General features: G+C 39.2%; 1 protein-coding gene across 2 annotated transcripts in view; it reads left to right on the top strand.

Moving 5' to 3' along the window:
• Positions 1-21,993, top strand: part of LOC126071552 (guanylate-binding protein 4-like) — a 43,575-nt gene that overhangs the window by 2,494 nt on the left and 19,088 nt on the right. Inside the window, exons 2-5 of one of the 2 annotated variants that reach the window (XM_049875737.1) lie at positions 8,056-8,130; positions 9,022-9,170; positions 10,454-10,649; positions 15,212-15,339. In XM_049875737.1, coding sequence (XP_049731694.1) covers positions 8,067-8,130; positions 9,022-9,170; positions 10,454-10,649; positions 15,212-15,339 — 537 coding nt within the window. In that variant the 5' untranslated portion in view covers positions 8,056-8,066. Of the gene's footprint in view, positions 1-8,055; positions 8,131-9,018; positions 9,171-10,453; positions 10,650-15,211; positions 15,340-21,993 lie in introns of both variants that reach the window. The other variant, XM_049875736.1, reaches the window with a different exon arrangement.

Below are 21,993 nucleotides of genomic sequence, written 5' to 3'. Positions count from 1 at the left end.
AAACAGTTTGGGCCTCTAAGTTTTGTTTCTAAGGTTTACTTCCTGGTGGTGCAGTGGTTAAGAGTTCAGCTGCTAACCAAAAGGTTGGCAGTTCCAATCCACCAGCCACTCCCTAGAAACTCTATGCGGCGGTTGAATTCTGTACTACGGTGTCACTATGAGTCAGAATCGACTCAACGGCAACAGGTTAGACAAGACATAAGCAGTGCTCAGTCTAGAGCTAATTAGCCCGCAGTACCGAGGAGAGACCCTTTAATGTACTTTTTCCAATGCCCCCCAAATTATGAGATTTTCTAGTCCGGCTGATGTAACAAGCACTATTACTGGTCCTATTAGAGCCTCAGGAACAGTTCCCTCTAATGCTCTGGGTGGTTCTTTTCACTGATCTTGGGTAGTTTCTTTACACACATGCCCTGATCAGCCTTCAGCTGATACTTGAGGGGATATCTGTGGTACCAAAGAGTTCTCTCTCTATACAGCTGTCTCATTTATGGTACTCCATTCATGATATTCTAGTCTTTTTTGTCTCCACATAGTTCCAATTCCATTTTCTCAACTCAGAGTGTCTGCCTGGCTCCGACTGGGTCCCCTTCCTGAAACTGTGTTTTGAAGCTCTCTCAAGTCAGTGAAATAGGACAATCACAAGGCTACTTTGTTGGTTTGTTTCTCGAATCTTAGGGCTTACTACCCTTTTTTTACCTGATGTCCATCATGTTAAAAATTGTTGTTTTGTATATTTTGTCCACTTTCTAATTGTCTCAGAAAGGAGGGTAATTCCAGCTGTTATTGCAGACATTGCAGCAAATTGATTTTTATTTTAGCAAAGGCAGAAAAACACAATTCCCATGAGAAAACTGGTTTGAATCTCAAAGAAGTAACCTGTGTTGTGTCAGGTTCAATTCAGATTGCACAGATTGAGACATAGAAGTTTAAAAAAAATGAAAGTTAAGGCATTAATAAGAGAGGTATAAAGATTTCTTATATGTCACAATTAGAAAAATGCTTTCAGTCTATTTTGAAATGCCACGTCAGCAGCTATGTATAAATACTCTTCTAAAAGTAGAGTTCAGAGAATAAAAGAGCCATGATTCATCAGAGAATGCGTCACAATAACCTGTTAGTATACAAAGAAACAAAATCTGCCTGAACATGGAATCTTGATATGCAGTGAGCACACTGATAGGGGTTAAAGCATGACCTCTGTGGTAGGACAGTGAAGGTGTGTCACTAGCCTTGGCAGCTGAAGGCAAACTGCTTCTGGTGGGCTTTCAAAACAGGTAAGGAGAAAAAAGCATTAGCAAGATCAATAGCTGCCTACCAGGTATTTCTTTGTTCAAGCAATGAAGCCACATCTGGCACAGCAGCTGCAATTGGAGTCACTGCCTGGTTAAGTTTTCAATAATCCACTGTAATTCTCCAAGATCCATCTGTTTTTTTGTTTTTTCTCAGACTGAACAGGTGAGTTAAATGGGGATGTGTTGGGAATCACCACCTCTGCATCCTTCAAGTCCTTGATGGTGGCAGTGATCTCTGCAATCCCTCCAGGAATGTGGTACTGGTTTTGCTTTAATTTTTTCCTAGGTAGGGTCAGTTCTAATGGCGTCACGTGGCTTCTCCTACCATAATGGTCCTTACTCCACTTGTCAGGGCTCCAGTGTGGGGGTTCTGCCAATTGCTGAGTATATCTATTCCAATTATGCATTCCTGAACTGAGGAAATCACTACAGGATAGGTTTGGGACCCACTGAACCCACTGTGAGCTGAACCTGAGCTAAGACCCCATCAATAACCTGACCTCCATATCCCCCCAGTATGACTGATGGGCCACAATGATGTTTTGGGTTTCCTGGAATTAGTGTCAGTTCAGAGCCAGTATCCAGATATCCCCCAAAAATCTATTTCCTTTTCCTTGATAAACAATCACTCTCATAAAAGGCTGCAGATCCCTTTGAGGAAGTCTGGGGAAAAGATTAACAGTATAAATTTTTGGCAGTATTGCTTGGCCATTCCTCAAGGGGACCTGACCTCTGCTTCATTCAAGGGCTGGTGGGTCTGTAAGCTTGATCAAGTCTGGGGATTGATCGAAGGGCCATGACTCTATACTCTGGTGATTCAAGTTCGACTGCCATTCACTAGACCTAGAATTCTTCCAATTGTACAGATCAAGTACTATTTAGTAGATTTTCCATCTTTCCACTCCTAAGAGCACCATGAGTAAGTAGCCAACGCCCTAAGTGCATACATGTCAGACTATGCTGATTACTGCTTTGACTCCAGTGTTCATTATGGTAACCACACCCACCTTGTATTTGTTGATTGAGTGCCACCACTTGGCCCCTACCATCATCACGGGGTCCAATCAGCCCCACTGTAGTTAGGTGTCTTAATTCAGTTAAGGCAGCTCCCACTGTCAAATCTCACTTCTAAAGAATAGCAATCACAGCAGTTTTCAAGGATGCTGGGACTCCCTTCAAAAATTTATTCCTCATCATTGTGGTAAAGGTTGTGTCCTCTGGGCATTCCACGTGTGGGCTTGTGGGTCTAAGCTGATAAATTCACTCTAACATGCTGATTTCCCTAAGCCTTTTGATACTTTCTTCTGCAGTATACCAACGTAGATCTGCTACTTCACCTCGATAGGCTTCCATAATCCAGACTTCAGTAAATCAAGCAAATAAACTATTAGACCCTTTTCTAATCTCTGGAGCTGAAACCTCTCAAGCTATTGAATGAAGAATTTGTGCTTAGTGGGCCCATATCAATAAACTCACACTGATTCAACTTTATGTTTCTTGCACCATTACCCCACACCCAATACCAATTCCCACATATATTCCCCAGGTTTCTGTTTGTATATACTAGAAAACTCAAGCAGTTCTTTTGGAGTGTAGCATGCCTCCTCCTGAGTCACATTGTACTTCAGCTTTCGGGGCTAACAGGGACTTATGTCTATTTATAGGTCTAGAAGCAAAAATGAGTGGTGGCAATGTGTTTTAAGAACATTTAGCAATCAATGTCTTGCAAGGGATTTGCCTCATGAGATGCCCCAGGCAATGACTCATATTGCCCCAGGTGATGTGCCCAAAAAAGACTTTTCAGATATAGCTGGGTTAATGGCATCAAATGGGGGTGGAAGGGCTAATGGTTTTGTTGGCACTGGTGATTTAATGGAATTTAGAGGCTCTGCGTCCCCAGCTTTCTGATTATCTGCCCATATGTCCCTATCCCAATTTCAGGATCACATTTCTTCCTAATTAATGCCCTCATTATAATTTCTGACTCCATTTGAGGTTGGGGATTCAATTGGCATTATAATTCAGCCACTCATACGGTAAGACTCTGGGTTTGCTTTCCGCCATATCAGCTCTCTTACTACAAGAAATGAGATTTTCTTTCAGGGCACAAGTGGCAATTTTGGGATCATTTATGTGGCTCTTGAGCTTTGACTCTGTAGCCATGAGCTTATCCTTCTTTCACCACTTTGTCTAGGGAAAGTAGAGCCAGCCAATCAGCTTCCTTATACTTCTCATTCCGACAAAATCATGGAAAAGTATCAAACATGCCATCACACAGAGCCTCACTTCTCACCAAAACCTAATCTACTGGTGGTGATATTTTGAGTATTTTTATTGCCACCTCATACCATGGACTAGCAATTCCTTCTTTACTACTGGAAGTAGAGTCATCAACATCTTTCAAACTAACCAGACTTGAGAACAAATCCGGAAAAATCATCCTTACAATTTTGTTTCTCTAGAACTACTCTCAGCACCAAATGTCTTAGGCTGGGTTCTTTACGGAAGCAAAACCAACATATATATGTTCTTTGTTATTAGGCGCCGTCAAGTCAGCTCTGACTTATAGTGACCCTGCGTACAAGAGAATGTTACACTGCCCCTTCCTGTGCCATCCTCACAATCTTTGCTATGCTTGAGCCCATCGTTGCGGCCACAGTGCCAATCCATCTCATTGAGGGTCTTCCTCTTTTTCTCTGACCTTCCACTTTACCAAGTGTGATGTCCTCCAGGGACTAGTTCCTCTGGATAACATGTCCAAATTATGTGAGACAGAGTCTCACCCTCCTTGCTCTAAGGAGCATTCTGGTTGTACTTCCTCCAATACAGACTTGTTCATTCTTCAGGCAGTCCATGGTATATTCAATATTCTTTGCCAATGCCACAATTCAAAGGTAGGTGTGTGTGTGTGTGTGTGTATAGAAAGATAGAGATTTATATCAAGGAAACAGCTCATGCGTCTGTAGAGGCTGGAAAGTCCCAAATTCATGGGTCAGGCTGAAGGCTGAAGACTGAAGGCTTCTCCTGACTTATGTAGCTGCAGGGGCTGATGAACCTAAGATCAGCAGGTAAGATGGCAGACTCTTGGCTCAAGTCACAAGAACCAGAGGTCAGATGGTGACAAGCCAGATGCAGGATCTAGTGCAGAGCAAAAGCCAGCAAGTTTTGTCAAAAAGTCCATATATACTGGATGCAGGCCATACACTCAAAGAAACTCCATTTCAACCAACCGACTGGATGCTCATAGCAAATCTCGCCATGGAGGTGATTACATCATTACATAACTGCCAAACTACATCGTAACTGCCAAACCACTGAGAATATGGCCAGTCAAGTTGACCCACAACCTTAGCCATCAGAATAGACCTTAAAATGATGACAACCACCTATTTGTAATCATCATCATAAGAAGACCCAATGGTCCAATTTGAAAAACAGAAGTTTACTTGTAAATTTACCGTATAAACTAGCAATCTCCAATCTCTTTTTTTTTTCTTTCTCAGTCCTTTTATTGATTGATTGTGCTTTAGGTGAAAGTTTACAGAGCAAATTAGTTTCTCATTCAACAATTCATACTCAAATTGTTTTGTGACACTGGTCGCAATTCCCACTACGTTTCAACACTCTTTCCTTCCTCACCCCAAATTTCCCATTTCCTTCTGTCAATTTTTCCTGTCCCTTCCTGACTTCTTGTCTTTCCTTTTGGGCAGGACTTGCCCATTTGATCTCATATACATGATTGAACCAATAATCACATTCCTCAGGTGTTATTGTTGTTTTTCATAGACCTGTCTAATCCTTGACTGAAGGGTAAGTTCAGGAATTACTTCACTTCTGACTTAAAAGGGCATCCACTGACCATGGTCTCGGGGATTCCTCTAGTCTCTTGTCAGATCAGTAAGTCTGGCCTTTTTTTTTTTTTTTTTTTTTTGTGATTGTGAATTTTGTTCTACATTTTCCCCCCGCTCTATCCAAGAATCTCTATTGTGATCCCTGTCAGAGCAGCCTGTGGTAGTAACCAGGCACCATTTAGTTGTTCTGGACTCAGGCTCCCGGAGGCAGTGGTACTTGTGGCCCATTAATCTCTTGGACTGATATTTGTGTCTTTGGTTTTAGTCATTCTCCTTTGCTCCAGATAGGATGGAACCAGTGGAAGTTTCTTAGATGGCTGCTCACAAGCATTTAAAATCCCAGACACTAATCATCAAAGTTGGATGTAAAACATTTGCTTCATGGGCTATATTATGTCAATTGACCTAGATGACCCCCATGACCACAGGCCCCAGCCCTCAGCACCAGTAGCTCAGTGTCTCAGGGTGTTTGGATGTGTCTGTGTATGAACAAATCAGTCTTGGAAGAAGTACCATCAGAATGCTCCTAAGAAGTAAAGATGGCAAGGCTTCATCTCATATACAACAACAAGTTATCTAGTTTACCTTCCGGGGTTTGTGCCTTGCTACTTATGGTTTGTATCCTATTTATGCTGTGTATTATGGCCTCTAGCATTGTTTCTGTTTTTTCTTCCATGATCTTTATAGTTTTAGATGTTATATTTAGATCTTTGATCCATTTTGATTTAATTTTTATGTATGATGTGAGGTATCTTCAGTCCATTTCATTTTTTTCCAGATGGACATCCAGTTTTGCCAGAACCATTTCTTAAAGAGACCATCATTTCTCCATTTAAAGGACCTCGGGCCTTTGTCAAAGATTAGTTGGCTGTTGGTGGATGGGTTTATATTTGGGTTTTCAATTCTGTTCCATTGTTAATGTGCCTGTTTTGTACCAGTACCAGGCTGTTTTGACTACCATGGCTCTGTAGAAGGCTCTGAGAGCAGGTAGTGTGTGCCCTCCTACTTTGTTCTTTTTCAATAGTGCTTTATTTATCCAAGGCCTTTTTCTTCCCCATACAAAGTTAGTGATTTGTTTTTCCATCATGTTAAAGAATGCTGCTGATATTTGGATTGGGACTGCACTGTATCTACAAATTGTTTTGGTTAGATTTGACATGTTCACAATGTTGAGTCTTCCTGTCCATGAGCATGGTATATTTTTCCATTTATGTAGGTTTCTTGCAGTAGCATTTTCTTTGTACACGTCTTTTACCTCCAAGGTTAGGCTTATTCCTAAGTATTTTATTTTGGGGTGGCTTTTATTAAAAATGGTGTTATTTTCTTGAATTCCTTTTCAAAATTTTCTTTGTTGGTGTATTGGAATCCAACCGATTTTGTATTTTGGTCTTTCCTGCTACTCTGCTGATTCTTTCTATTAATTCCAGGAGTTTTCTCATGGAATTTTTGGAATTTTCTATGTATATATATTTCTATGTGTAGGATCATATTATCTGTGTTTTCCATGACTTTGTCAATTTTTTTCCTTGATTTTGTCTGTGTTCTCCTTGCTCTCTCTTCTAATCTCTTGAAGATCCCTAAATATTCATCTTTTGAATTCAGTATCTGGTAGTTCCACTGCCTTTTCCTCTACCAGGAGATCATCTGATTCTTTGTTTTGATCACTTGCCGGAGCCATCTTGTTGTTCTTTTTTATATGTTTTGATATTGTCTGCTGTCTTTGAGACATTAAGGTATTATTTTCTTTATTTAATAATTGCATGTTCATTTTTTTTTGTTGTTGTTTCATCCTGCTTTTTTTGTTTTTTTTTTCAATCTGTCAAGACTTGCAGGTGAAGAGTTTTTTGCTGCCTGCTCATCTGTGGGCCTGATAGTTCTCACCCCCTTGTCTGCGTGGGCAGGGTAGAAGCAAACAGGGTGAATCTGCTTCACTGTGTACTGGTTTGGTAACATGGCTGAGGGTGGACTGGGCAGGTGGTGTCTGGCTCCTGATGGTCCCGTGGTATGGGAATATTCACAGCTCCTCACCAGATACGTGGGGGTGTCAGACATGGAGTTGCATGGGCTCTCTTCCCATAGTTTAGCAGCTGGTCAAGTGGCAGTGGGGGGTGTGGGTTTATAAGGTGGTGGGCCTCAGCAGCAGGGAAGCTGTAGCTGTGGCAACACACCAGGAACCTATGGGAAGAGGGGTGGCACACAGGGCTAGGTCACAGGAGGGGGAAAGAAAAGAAAACAGAGAGAAAGAGAGAAAAACGGAAGAGTAGCTGGTGGTGGGTGGGGGTGGGGCAGACCTGGAGGCAGGCGAAAGTGGGGGAGGTGGTGTATGAGGTTAGGTGGGAGGTAGAATAGGAAGAAAGGGAAAGAGAAAAAAATATTGGATGGCAGGAGCTGGCAAGTGGGGGCGGGATGGACCCAGTGTCTCTCTAGCCAAACAGCATGGTGTGGGCCGTAGGGAAGCAGTGAAGGTGGGGTATGGGCATCATGTAGAGATAGTCCCATTTGATTTCAACCGTCCTTCTAGGCCATATGTATGAGAATCAATATTATACAGGTGAGAGTTGAAACAACAAAAAAAAGTGACAATTAATTTAAAGTGTGTTCAATGTGAGTTAGAGGAAACCTGTATAGAATTCTAGGATACTAATATTTCAAGGACTATAAGAAAAAAAAGGCAATTGTGAACCTAGGGAAAAAGCTCAAGAAAAATTAATAGCAAGGATAGATGGCTGAAGACAGAGTGATATAATGGCAGTTAAGGGAGGAAATTATTTCAAGAATGAGTGTCAAAAAGATCTTGAGAGGTAACGGAAGTATTGTACTATAAAGGAAACTAATTTGGCAAATTTGGAACAAGGTTAGTGATTCTATTTTACACTGTGTGAGACTCAGCATCATTTTTCCTTCTTTAGGAACAGGAACCATGTCTCAAGGAGAAATTCAGAGAGGAGAGAATGAAACTTCGGAAAGAGATCCAGAATTTTCAGGTGACAAGCATAGAGACAAGTCTATTGTGTATCACAATCTAATAACACAAAGACCAGAGCTTTCCTCTTCCACTTCCTCTCACCAGGGCATACTGACTCTAGAGAGATTTAAATTTTGTGATTAGGGTACATTTTACAATGAGAAGATATCAGTCCAGTTCGGTTCAGGACTGACTTTTTCATCCTCATCCTTACCACCTTTCCATATATCCTCAACTTCATGCTCTTAATCAAGGGTTTACTTGTGTCCTGTAATAGAGTTGGAGTGTTGGGAACATAGAACAAATCAGAGGGGGACTAAACAAACTCTTTGGGAAGAATTGAGCTTCATTCTGTCAATTATCAATGGGTAATATAATGGCTTCAATACAAGCTAAGCCCTCATATGGCATCAATATTAGAGATAATTAACCTAGCTTCAGTGTGTAGGCACCGTAGAGCTCTCAAATAAATAGGGGCTGTATAGGTATAGGGTCGCTGTGAGTCGGAATCAACTCGACGGCAACGGGTTTTTGGTATGATCTTTAGGAATTGATGGGACTCCTAGGTTCTGGCAGCAGGGAGAGCTCACATGCGGGGGGAGTGGATGTACAAAAGGAGGTTCAGCCTTCTCAGTCCTCAGAAACCCTTTGGGTAATTACTGTCCCTCTTCCCAGGCCTGGTACACCTAGAATCGCTCAACTAGAGGAAGAACAACAGACATGTGTCTTACCTCCCAAAGCCCTTTCTGAGTGTGTATAACACAGCAAGTGGCATTATGGCTACTCCCAAAAAATGGCCCCAGGGACTTTCCTACATGAAATAGTAACACTAACAAATAAGTGTGGAAGGAAGAAGAAAGTAAAAGTGCAACTTTACATGATTTTCTTTCTTCCTATGCCATTTCAGCAGAACATGTCAAGGTTGAATCTGTACAGGCTCCAGAAAAAACACTGGAGGAAACAAAGTATCAACGAATGATGGAACAGAAAGAAAAGAGTGACCAGGAGCATGTGAAGCAATTGATAGAGCAAGACAGGACTCTAGCTCCTAACTCTCAGGTACCCAATTGTGTCATCTCGATTTTCTCTTCCACTGGCCTCAGATCAAAAACACAGAGTAGGGGATACATGACATCCTGAAAAAGTCTTTTCTAGTCCAGACACAATATTACATTTTTCATTTTTGTTGTTTGGAATTCCACACTCACTGCCTCTTTACAGACGTAAATTTTTTTAAGCAAATACTTGTATAGCCATGCTGTGTCCCAGACATGTGGAGGTAAGCCATCTGGGACCATAAGGAAGCATGAGAAAACACAGCCAAGCAGAAAACAGAAAGAACTAGTGCCCCCGATAACTTTGTGAAGCAGAGCCATGGACTCTTTCTTTGGATGCTTATGAGAGAAGGAAATAAAATTTCAGGTATTTAAGCAACAGTTTTCTAGGGCTTTTCTATTACTCACAGACAAACTAAAATTGAACGTGATACAGAATCTATGGTATAAGCGTGGGACTCTATTAATCGTTTTATATCCTGAGCATTTAACTACCACCAGACTCATTAAATATGTAATGAATAAACAAATGAATGTGAGAAATAAGATTGGATGTTATGGACTGTCGTGCCTTTCACAAAATATAGGTTGACCTTAAATCCCCTATAAAACAAACAAACCCTGTATACAGACAAGTTGGTCTGGAAACTTCTCAGTAGTTTATGAGATGACATTACAGAAACAAGAGGATCCATTCATGCTACACTATGTACTATAGTGATTTCACATGTGATTAGTCAAGAGAAATCTTGCAGTTTCCCTAGGAAACTAATCAGAGGGGAAAAAAATTTATTTGATGAAGTTGATTGAGACGCACGTAGCAGGTTGTGTAGCAAGACAGATCGCTCTTCAAACCTGATTTTGTCGATACAATCATGACCAATCATTCAGCCTATCTACACTGCCTTTATTCATCTACTACGAATAGATGAAGTTCTTTAAGCTTTAGGATTCTCATAAGGATCAGTAAGATAATATACAGAAGTTAACAGTGCCAGGGATTGTCACATTGAGGGATTCAGTAACTAGAATATCATTTCCAGAGAAGGGAGTCATTGGAGACAAGTTATACCCTAAGCATCATCATCAATATCACCAGGCATTATGTGCATGATGAAGGAAGAACTCTATGATCTGCCAATGCCAAGCTACATACTCTTCCCTTAAAAAATGTACAAAAAGTAAAAAGTTGATATAAGCAGGAAGCTGATATGCACGTGACTTGAACCTCACTAGAGATGACCTTGGGATCTTGTATTTTACTGACACACTCTTCTGGGTTTGCAGGAAACCATGGCATTTAAAACCATCATGGAGGCACCCGTTTGTCTAATAGAAAACCTGAACGAACAGCTGATGGTGAATCCAAACGCACTGAAGATTCTCGACAAGATTTCTCAGCCTGCGTTGGTGGTGGCCATTGTAGGCCTATATCGTACAGGCAAATCTTACCTGATGAACCGCCTGGCAGGACAGAGCCATGGTGAGTGCTGTCCTGGGTAGGGGCCGTTATCTTGGAACCAGTGAAAATGCAGGCTGATCACACCTCCTTGACGGTCGTCTTAAGGAATACCCCTACTCCTCCCAATAAAGTCAACTTCTAGTATTTATAAGATTTGCAACCCTAACTCTGTAGGTCCACAAAACCTCACTCTTTTCTCCAGTAATAAAGAAGAGTTCTCCCAACCTTATCAAAAGATCCACCCCACTGGTCCCATGGGTCCCATCAGCCTCTCCTGCTCAGGAACTCAGCTTGGACAATTATTTCATCTTTTTCTTGCATCATATTTCTGAAACTATAGGGTCATTCCAAGTAGTATACACACATATTTTATTATGTCCTATTTACAAAAATGACAGAAAGGAGGAAATATCCCACATCTCAATGGAGCTATCATTCTTTTTTTTTTTTTTTTGCTCCATTTCATAGCAAAACTTTGTGAATTTGTACCCTTTCTCTTTTATCTCCTATTTATCTTTTCAAGCACATGAACTATAACTCACACAGAAGACTATATAAAACACAAATGTACAATAAAATTAATGAATATAGAGTGAACATTTGTGGAATCACTGCCAGGTCAAGAAATAAAGCTTTACCAACACCTAAAAGCCCAAATTATACCTGCTTACAACCTCACTAGAGCTCATCAGTATTTTGATTTTTATGTACTGTTTTTTGTTTTTTTTTTTACTTTTTAGAAATGGTTTTACAATCTCTGTATGCATTTATTTATTTTTTTTAATTTAGTTTGCCCTTGCTTTTAAATTTTATAATAACGGAATTATATTATATGTGTTCTTTTGTGTATTGCTTGTATCCCTCATTAAGAAATCTACATGATTTACCCACTTTATCATGTATGTCCATCATTTATTTCTTTTCACTACTTTATAGCATTCCATTCTTTGAAAATACCAAAATATGCCCATTTATGGTTGATGACCATTTGTGCTTTATATATTTTTTAACTTTTATGAAGAAAGCTGGCATGAATTTTCTTATACTTATAATCTTTTTTTTTTATAATCTTTACACATGTACACAGCTTCCCTTGTGTAATATACCTGATATACCCAGAATCAAAATTGCCAGATTACAAGTTCGTGTGTCTTTAGCCTTTCTAAATAATACCAAACAACTTTTCAAATTTTATCTGTCATTTGTACACTGGAGGCTGTATGTCATATACCTCATTATAAATAAGTTTGACCACCTTTTCATATATTAATTTGCATTTGGATTTCTCATTTTATGGGGTTTTTTATTTGGTTTAATTTCTTTTGTTCTTATTGATGTTTCAGAGAATCCTTTCATAAGTCCTGTTTGTCCTTTTGGTCTATGCAGACCATGAAGTCATTTTTTCAAAAGTCTTACTTCCTGTTACAAGACCACCAGCAGTCAAAGCTCTTGTCCACTAGACTCTCAGGATCCCATCAGTCCAACTCTCTTTCTTACTCTCTTTATCATCCTCTAGTCCTATCTCCATTTCCTTTATTTCTTCCTCCTCCGTTTTTACTTCCCAATTTCCCACTGATGTCTAAATAAAACATCTTCTATCTTTTCTTTAGAGTAATTTTTGATCACTAATCCAGTGAAAAGCACTTTCCTTGCCTACCGCAAATAAACTCATAGGAATTTTATTTCTTGATGTATCAGAGTTTAGAACCATGAAAGACAGATAACACTGAGGGAGTTTCAACAACATCCTTTTTATTTCCTGCTCAAGATAAGATCAAGTAATAATCAGGTAATTTCCCAGTGCTCTTCTCAGGAATTCTCTGATCTCAAAATGTTTTAAACACCTTAAATGTGACTTTTCCATCCCTTCCATATTCTCGTAAGAATACGAAGAAAGAGATCCATTCTAAATCAATGTCTAAATCAGGACCAGGTCACTACTTCTATCACCATGGCGGTGATTTATACCTCTGATAATGGAGGATGATAACCTCTAATTATACCTTGTCCTTTCTCACTGGGGGCACTGGAGTTGGTCTTACTCTATATTAATCAGCAAGGAAGCAAAGATTATCACAAAATAGAAGAGTAGAAACCAATTCACGCATTTATAGTCTCCCCTTGGAGGAAACACAGGATTTGGAATTTAATAATGTGAGTCATGTTGAATCGTGCTCCCCTAGGTATTTCATCACATCCATTTCTAGTCTCAGTTGAAGGAAGCATTGCATATGGCACATGCTCAAAATCTTGGACTGCTGGACAGGACATATCATCAGGATTCTGAACATGGCCCTCAAATCCTCTTCACTGTGTGTTTAAGCCTTTGGAAATCAAAGCCAGCAAGAAGTCTTACAGGCCTTTGCTGCTTTTCCTTCTATTATACCCCCATCCTAAGACAATAAACCAAAAAAAAAAAAAAAAGGCAATAATAATAAGAAAAAAAAAAAAAACATTGATGTTGATTTAATTTCAACAATGGCAACACTATGCATCACAGAACTCATTATTCTCTCTACGAAGAGAAAGGGAAAGATGAACATACAGAGGGAAAAGGGGGGAGAAAATCCAGCCAAGGCTAATGTATTTGTCCTGATCTGGGCAGGACACAAATAACCCACTCAAGAGGTCATTAAAGAACGTTTAATGGCGGGACTATTTACAAGGAAACAGGTAGGGCAAAGAAAGGCAATGAAAGATAGGGAAATACACAGAAAGTGGCTAAGTGAAAAGAGCTGTGACCTGAGGTAGAGAAACAGAGCTACTGGGAGATTGTGGTCCAGTAGGAGCTGGGGTAGGGGGGACATGTGACTGACTTCTAGTTGCCTGCTAGTACCCCCCAGTGACTGAAGTCTACCAGAAGTTGGAACACAAAGAAGCTCTGGTAATATAGGCCATAAAAGTCAAAATTCTGGGGCACAGGTCAGTATGTAGAACAGCAGAGTGAATCTGACAAAGGGAAAGGGGAGGTGAAAAAAGACAACTGGTATGTCAAAATCTTCACTGCCATGCTGGAAATTATAAGTATTTCTTGCTAAGATATGAAGCCATGGAATGCCCATTACCTCCTCCCTCTTTTTTTAGCTTTCTCATTCATTTGCTTGCCAAGATTCATCAAATCTCTTTCATTTCCTTTTTACTATTAAACCTTGATTGGCCACTCCTATTCTGTCAGACTGTTACCCTGTAGACAAGGTGAGTGTGACCCACAAAGACCCAGGCTGAGTCAGAGAGTCTTTCTTAGCGCAGGCGTTACCATTAACTAGTTGTGGTAACCAGTGACAGTTTCTGTGTTTCACTTGCATCATCCAGAAAATGAATGAGTTGGACTAAATGATGGCTTCAGTACTTCCCAGTTCTAAAATGCTAGAAACCTCCTAAATACTCCAGGATCTCAATGACTAATTACTTTTGAATGCCATTACCACATCGATTATCCTGAATATTTTATCTGACTTTATTATTATTCATCTTTAACACTTAATTGATTTCAGTTGTTTAACAAATCAAGACTCTTAAACTACTTGCATAAGGGCCCAAATTATAGATTCCTCAACTATGTTTCAGGGTTCTGTTCTCACTACTCTGCTACTGAAAGCCTGTTTCAGCAGAACTGGACTAGAGAGACCACTCACTGCAGTTCTTCCCATTTTAGTGTCTTCTCTTTTTAAGAGGTTTTCTCTTAATTTGGAACCCAAATAACGAAAGAGATAGATAGACAGTTAGATAAGGAAAGAGAGAGAGAGATAGCTTCCATCCCGTCCACTTCAACTCATGGATACTTTATGTACAATAGAACAAAATGTTGCCTGGTCCTGCCTCATCCTCACAATCACCAGCATGTTCCTATTTTTGCAGCTATTGCACCAATCAGTCTCACTGAGGGTATCCTTCACCCTTTCGACACTCTACTTCACCAGGCATGATGTCTTCCTTAAGCAATTGATCTCTCCTGATGTCACATCCTAAGCAAGCAAGTTGGACAATGTTCTGTTGTCATCCATAATATTTTTATTTGCTAATTTTCAGAAATAGATTACCAGGCCTTTCTTTCTATTCTGTCTTAGTCTGGAAGCTCCACTGAAACCTGTCCACCATGGATGCCCCAGCTGGTATTTGAAATATCAGTGGCATAACTCCTAGCATCATAGCAACAAGAAGTCACCCCAGCACCACAAATGGACAGGCAGGTGGTAGAAATAAGGAAAAGGAAGTGCTATATATAGATGAACAGGAAACGTAGAGCTCTCCTGTCAGCTGTCTCTCTGATTCTACTTATAAATTTCGTGCTCTTTTTTTCCTCTTGAGTGTCAGATAAAAATACGTACATTAATAGAGATTATGTTAATTCTGTAATGTGACAATAGTTTGAGCCTTTAAGAAAATGAAATGAATAGGGGACGCAAAGTGTTTCTTGAGAAAGTCCCTGATATGTATAATGGTTTGATGACTATCCTTGTTGAAATGGAAGCAACCCCTCTCCATGCCAGGCAATTGCAGTCCTTCAAGTTTAATTAATGTAGTCCTGAGCAGCCTGGACTACCTGCTGTCACCATATGTTGTTTTCTCCCCTTACAATGCAGGCTTCCAAGTGGGCCCCACAGTGGAGTCTGTAACGAAAGGCATCTGGATGTTGTGTATACCTCACCCCTTCAAGCCCAATCACACCCTGGTCCTTCTGGATATTGAAGGGCTGGGCAACGTGAAAAAGGTAAGGTAGAGAATCATGTAAAAATCTTCTTTGCACTTGATTATCTCCTTACTTTTTAATTTCACCATCTTAATTCACTTTTGTGAAATATTTCTGAAACTGAAAATCAAAATCATAGATGTTGTCGTTAGGGGCCATCAAGTTAATTTTTGACTCTTGGTGACCCCATTTGACAGAGTATAACTGCCCATAGGGTTTTCTAGGCTGTAATTTTTATGGCAGCAGATCACCAGGTGTTTCTCCCATGGAGACACTGGGTGAATTTGAACCACCAACCTTGTGGTTAGCAGGCAAGTGTTTAACCATTGCACCATCAGAGCTCCAGCCAAATTATAGATAATGAAGTTAAATTCCGTTTACTTGAATATATTTCGTCGGCATGCTCAAACATTTTGGTATATTAGGAATAGATCTTATTTTTAACACAAAGGTGAATAATGCAGTTTAACAGATTCTTATTGAGCAGCTGAATTCCAGGGCTCTGTGCTAAGTGCTACAGACACAGCACTGAAAAAGGTAAAGGCCTAGGATTTATTTGGGACACAACAGGTGCACAGTGTGATCAGCACAAGGTGCCATGGATGCACAAAAGCAGGAACCTAGCTCAGTAGAACAGGTTAGAGAAAGCTTCCAGGAGGAAACGGTATTTAAATTGCAACCCAAGCAGTCAATAGGAGCTGTGTATTAAAGCGTGAAGATAATGGGGTTGGAAGTAGGAGACATGCAAATAAGGTATCAATGAAGCAATTTACTTAAACCACCTTTGGAAAAGGCATTGGCCATTTTGAATCAGACAGTCATATGGTCTACTACACCAAGAATGACAACTTGAAGAGGAATGCAGTTACATTCATCTTCAAAAAGAACACTTCAGCCGGGGGGCCAAGACGGCGGACTAGGTAGACGCTACCTCAGATCCCTCTTGCAACAAAGACTCGGAAAAACAAGTGAATCGATCACATACATAACAATCTACGAACCCTGAACAACAAACACAGATTTACAGATACAAAATGAACAAATACGGGGAAGCAGCGACTGATATCGGAGCCTGGAGCCAGCGCCCCAGTCAGGGGATTTTCTGGAAAAACAAGTTTCCCAGTGATGGCTCGGAGACAGCAGTCGATATTAAAACCACATAAAGAAGCAGACCATGACAGCTTCTCCAACCCCCCAAACAAAAGAATCAAAATCTTTCCCAAATGAAGATACAATCCTGGAATTATCAGATACAGAATATAAAAAACTAATTTACAAAATGCTTCAAGACATCAGAAACGAAATAAGGCGAATCACAGAGAAAGCCAAGGAACACACTGATAAAACTGTTGAAGAACTCAAAAAGATTATTCAAGAACATAGTGGAAAAATTAATAAGTTCAAGAATCCAGAGAGAGACAGCATTCAGAAATCCAAAAGATTAACAGTAAAATTACAGAATTAGACAATGCAATAGGAAGTCAGAGGAGCAGACTCGAGCAATTAGAATGCAGAGTGGGAAATCTGGAGGACCAGGGAATTAACACCAACATAGCTGAAAAAAAATCAGATAAAAGAATTAAAAAAAATGAAGAAACCCTAAGAATCATGTGGGACTCTATCAAGAAGAATAACTTGTGTGTGATTGGAGTCCCAGAACAGGGAGGGAGGACAGAAAACACAGAGAGAATAGTTGAAGATCTGCTGACAGAAAACTTCCCTGACATCATGAAAGACGAAAGGATATCTATCCAAGATGCTCATCGAACCCCATTTAAGATTGATCCAAAAAGAAAAACACCAAGACATATTATCATCAAACTTGCCAAAACCGAAGACAAACAGAAAATTTTAAAAGCAGCCAGGGAGAAAAGAAAGGTTTCCTTCAAGGGAGAATCAATAAGAATAAGTTCAGACTACTCAGCAGAAACCATGCAGGCAAGAAGGGAATGGGACGACGTGTACAGAGCACTGAACGAGAAAAACTGCCAACCAAGGATCATATATCCAGCAAAACTCTCTCTCAAATTTGAAGGTGAAATTAAGATATTTACAGATAAACACAAGCTTAGAGAATTTGCAAAAACCAAACCAAAGCTACAAGAAATACTAAAGGAAATTCTTTGGTCAGAAAACCAATAATATCCGAAACCAGCACAACACAAGGTCACAGAACAGAACATCCTGATATCAACTCAAATAGGGAAATCACAAAAACAAATTAAGATTAATTAAAAAAAAAAAAGCTCAAAATAGGAATCATTGAAGTCAATATGTAAAAGATCACAATAATCAAAAAGAGGGACTAAATACAGGTGGCATAGAACTGCCATATGGAGAGGGATGAAAGGCGATATAGGACAACACAAGTTAGGTTTTTACTTAGAAAAATAGGGGTAAATATTAAGGTAACCACAAAGAGGTATAACAACTCTATAACTCAAAATAAAAACCAAGAAAAACGTAACGACTCAGCAAACATAAAGTCAAATACTATGAAAATGAGGATCTCACAATTTACAAAGAAAAACATCTCAGCACAAAACAGTAAGTGGAAAAATGAAATTGTCAACAACACACATAAAAAGGCATCAAAATGACAACACTAAACACTTACTTATCTATAATTATGCTGAATGTAAATGGACTAAATGCACCAATAAAGAGACAGAGAGTCTCAGACTGGATAAAGAAACACAATCCGTCTATATGCTGCCTACAAGAGACACACCTTAGACTTAGAGACACAAACAAACTAAAACTCAAAGGATGGAAAAAAATATGTCAAGCAAACAATAAGCAAAAAAGAAGAGGAGTAGCAATATTAATTTCTGACAAAATAGACTTCAGACTTAAATCCACCACAAAGGATAAAGAAGGACACTACATAATGATAAAAGGGTCAATTGATCAGGAAGACATAACCATATTAAATATTTATGCACCCAATGACAGGGCTGCAAGATACATAAAGCAAATTTTAACAGAACTGAAAAGTGAGATAGACACCTCCACAATTATAGTAGGAGACTTCAACACACCACTTTCGGAGAAGGACAGGACATCCAGTAAGAAGCTCAATAGAGACACGGAAGACCTAATTACAACAATCAACCAACTTGACCTCAATGACTTATAGAGAACTCTCCACCCAACTGCTGCAAAGTGTACTTTTTTTTCTAGCGCACATGGAACATTCTCTAGAATAGACCACATATTAGGTCATAAAACGAACCTTTGCAGAATCCAAAACATTGAAATATTACAAAGCATCTTCTCAGACCACAAAGCAATAAAACTAGAAATCAATAACAGAAAAACTAGGGAAAAGAAATCAAATACATGGAAACTGAACAATACCCTCCTGAAAAAAGACTGGGTTATAGAAGACATCAGGGAGGGAATAAGGAAATTCATAGACTGCAACGAGAATGAAAATACTTCCTATCAAAACCTCTGGGACACAGCAAAAGCAGTGCTCAGAGGCCAATTTATATCAATAAATGCTCACATACAAAAAGAAGAAAGAGCCAAAATCAGAGAACTGTCCCTACAACTTGAACAAATAGAAAGTGAGGAACAAAAGAATCCATCAGGCACCAGAAGAAAACAAATAATAAAAATTAGAGCTGAACTAAATGAATTAGAGAACAGAAAAACAATTGAAAGAATTAACAAAGCCAAAAGCTGGTTCTCTGAAAAAATTAACAAAATTGATAAACCATTGGCTAGACTGACTAAAGAAATACAGAAAAGGAAACAAATAACCCGAATAAGAAACGAGAAGGATCACATCACAACAGACCCAACTGAAATTAAAAGAATCATATCAGATTATTACAAAAAATTGTACTCTAACAAATTTGAAAACCTAGAAGAAATGGATGAATTCCTGGAAAAACACTACCTTACCTAAGCTAACACATTCAGAAGTAGAACAACTAAATAGACCCATAACAAAAAAAGAGATTGAAACGGTAATCAAAAAACTCCCAACAAAAAAAAGTCCTGGCCCGGACGGCTTCACCACAGAGTGCTACCAAACTTTCAGAGAAGAGTTAACACCACTACTATTAAAGGTATTTCAAAGCATAGAAAATGACGGAATACTACCCAACTCATTCTATGAAGCCACCATCTCCCTGATACCAAAACCAGGTAAAGACATTACAAAAAAAGAAAATTACAGACCCATATCCCTCATGAACATAGATGCAAAAATCCTCAACAAAATTCTAGCCAATAGAATTCAACAACATATCAAAAAAATAATTCACCACGATCAAGTGGGATTTATACCAGGTATGCAAGGCTGGTTTAATATCAGAAAAACCATTAATGTAATCCATCACATAAATAAAACAAAAGACAAAAACCACAGGATCTTAACAACTGATGCAGAAAAGGCATTTGACAAAGTCCAACACCCTTTTAGGATAAAAACTCTCACCAAAATAGGAATTGAAGGAAAATTCCTCAACATAATAAAGGGCATCTATACAAAGCCAACAGCCAACATCAGTCTAAATGGAGAGAACCTGAAAGCATTTCCCTTGAGAACGGGAACCAGACAAGGATGCCCTTTATCACCACTCTTATTCAACATCGTGCTAGAAGTCCTAGCCAGAGCAATTAGGCTAGACAAAGAAATAAAGGGCATCCGGATTGGCAAGAAGGAAGTAAAATTCTCTCTATTTGCAGATGACATGATCTTATACACAGAAAACCCCAAGGATTCCTCCAGAAAACTACTGAAACTAATAGAAGAGTTTGGCAGAGTCTCAGGTTATAAGATAAACATACAAAAATCACTTGGATTCCTCTACATCAACAAAAAGAACATCAAAGAAGAATTAACCAAATCAATACCATTCACAGTAGCCCCCAAGAAGATAAAATACTTAGGAATAAATCTTACCAAGGATGTAAAAGATCTATGCAAAGAAAACTACAAAGCTCTACTACAAGAAATTAAAAAGGACATACTTAAGTGGAAAAACATACCCTGCTCATGGATAGGAAGACTTAACATAGTAAAAATGTCTATTCTACCAAAAGCCATCTATGCATACAATGCACTTCCAATCCAAATTCCAATGTCATTTTTTAAGGTGATAGAGAAACAAATCACCAACTTCATATGGAAGGGAAAGAAGCCTCGGATAAGCAAAGCATTACTGAAAAAGAGGAAGAAAGTGGGGGGCCTCACTCTACCTGATTTCAGAACGTATTATACTGCCACAGTAGTCAAAACAGCCTGGTATTGGTACAAAAACAGGCACATAGACCAGTGGAACAGAATTGAGAACCCAGATATAAATCCATCCACATATGAGCAGCTGATATTTGACAAAGGCCCAGTGTCAGTTAATTGGGGAAAAGATAGTCTTTTTAACAAATGGTGCTGGCATAACTGGATATCCATTTGCAAAAGAATGAAACAGGACCCATACCTCACACCATGCACAAAAACTAACTCCAAGTGGATCAAAGACCTAAACATAAAGACTAAAACGATAAAGATCATGGAAGAAAAAATTGGGACAACCCTAGGAGCCCTAATACAAGGTATAAACAGAATACAAAACATTACCAAAAATGATGAAGAGAAACCTGATAACTGGGAGCTCCTAAAAATCAAACACCTATGCTCATCTAAAGACTTCACCAAAAGAGTAAAAAGACCATCTACAGACTGGGAAAGAATTTTCAGATATGACATCTCCGACAGCACCTGATCTCTAAAATCTATATGATTCTGTCAAAACTCAACCACAAAAAGACAAACAACCCAATCAAGAAGTGGGCAAAGGATATGAACATGCACTTCACTAAAGAAGATATTCAGGCAGCTAACAGATACATGAGAAAATGCTCTCGATCATTAGCCATTAGAGAAATGCAAATTAAAACCACAATGAGATTCCATCTCACTCCAACAAGGCTGGCATTAATCCAAAAAACACAAAATAATAAATGTTGGAGAGGCTGTGGAGAGATTGGAACTCTTCTACACTGCTGGTGGGAATGTAAAATGGTACAACCACTTTGGAAATCTATCTGGCGTTATCTTAAACAGTTAGAAATAGAACTACCATACAACCCAGAAATCCCACTCCTCCGAATATACCCTAAAGAAACAAGAGCCTTGACACAAACAGATATATGCACACCCATGTTTATTGCAGCTCTGTTTACAATAGCAAAAAGCTGGAAGCAACCAAGGTGTCCATCAACGGATGAATGCGTAAATAAATTGTGGTATATTCACACAATGGAATACTATGCATCGATAAAGAACAGTGACGAATCTGTGAAACATTTCATAACATGGAGGAACCTGGAAGGCATTATGCTGAGTGAAATCAGTCAGAGGCAAAAGGACAAATATTGTATAAGACCACTATTATAAGATCTTAAGAAAGAGTATAAACTGAAAAGAACACATACTTTTGTGGTTACGAGGGGGGGAGGGAGGGAGGGTGGGAGAGGGTTTTTTACTGATTAATTAGTAGATAAGAACTGCTTTAGGTGAAGGGAAGGACAACACTCAATACATGGAAGATCAGCTCAATTGGACTGGACCAAAAGCAAAGAAGTTTCCGGGATAAAATGAATGCTTCAAAGGTCAGCGGAGCAAGGGCAGGGGTTTGGGGACCATGGTTTGAGGGGACT

This window comes from Elephas maximus, chromosome 3, assembly GCF_024166365.1.
Source record: "Elephas maximus indicus isolate mEleMax1 chromosome 3, mEleMax1 primary haplotype, whole genome shotgun sequence".
Classification (NCBI taxonomy): domain Eukaryota; kingdom Metazoa; phylum Chordata; class Mammalia; order Proboscidea; family Elephantidae; genus Elephas; species Elephas maximus.
Note: the sequence above shows the minus strand (reverse complement) of the source record. Positions and strands in the feature narration are given on the sequence as shown.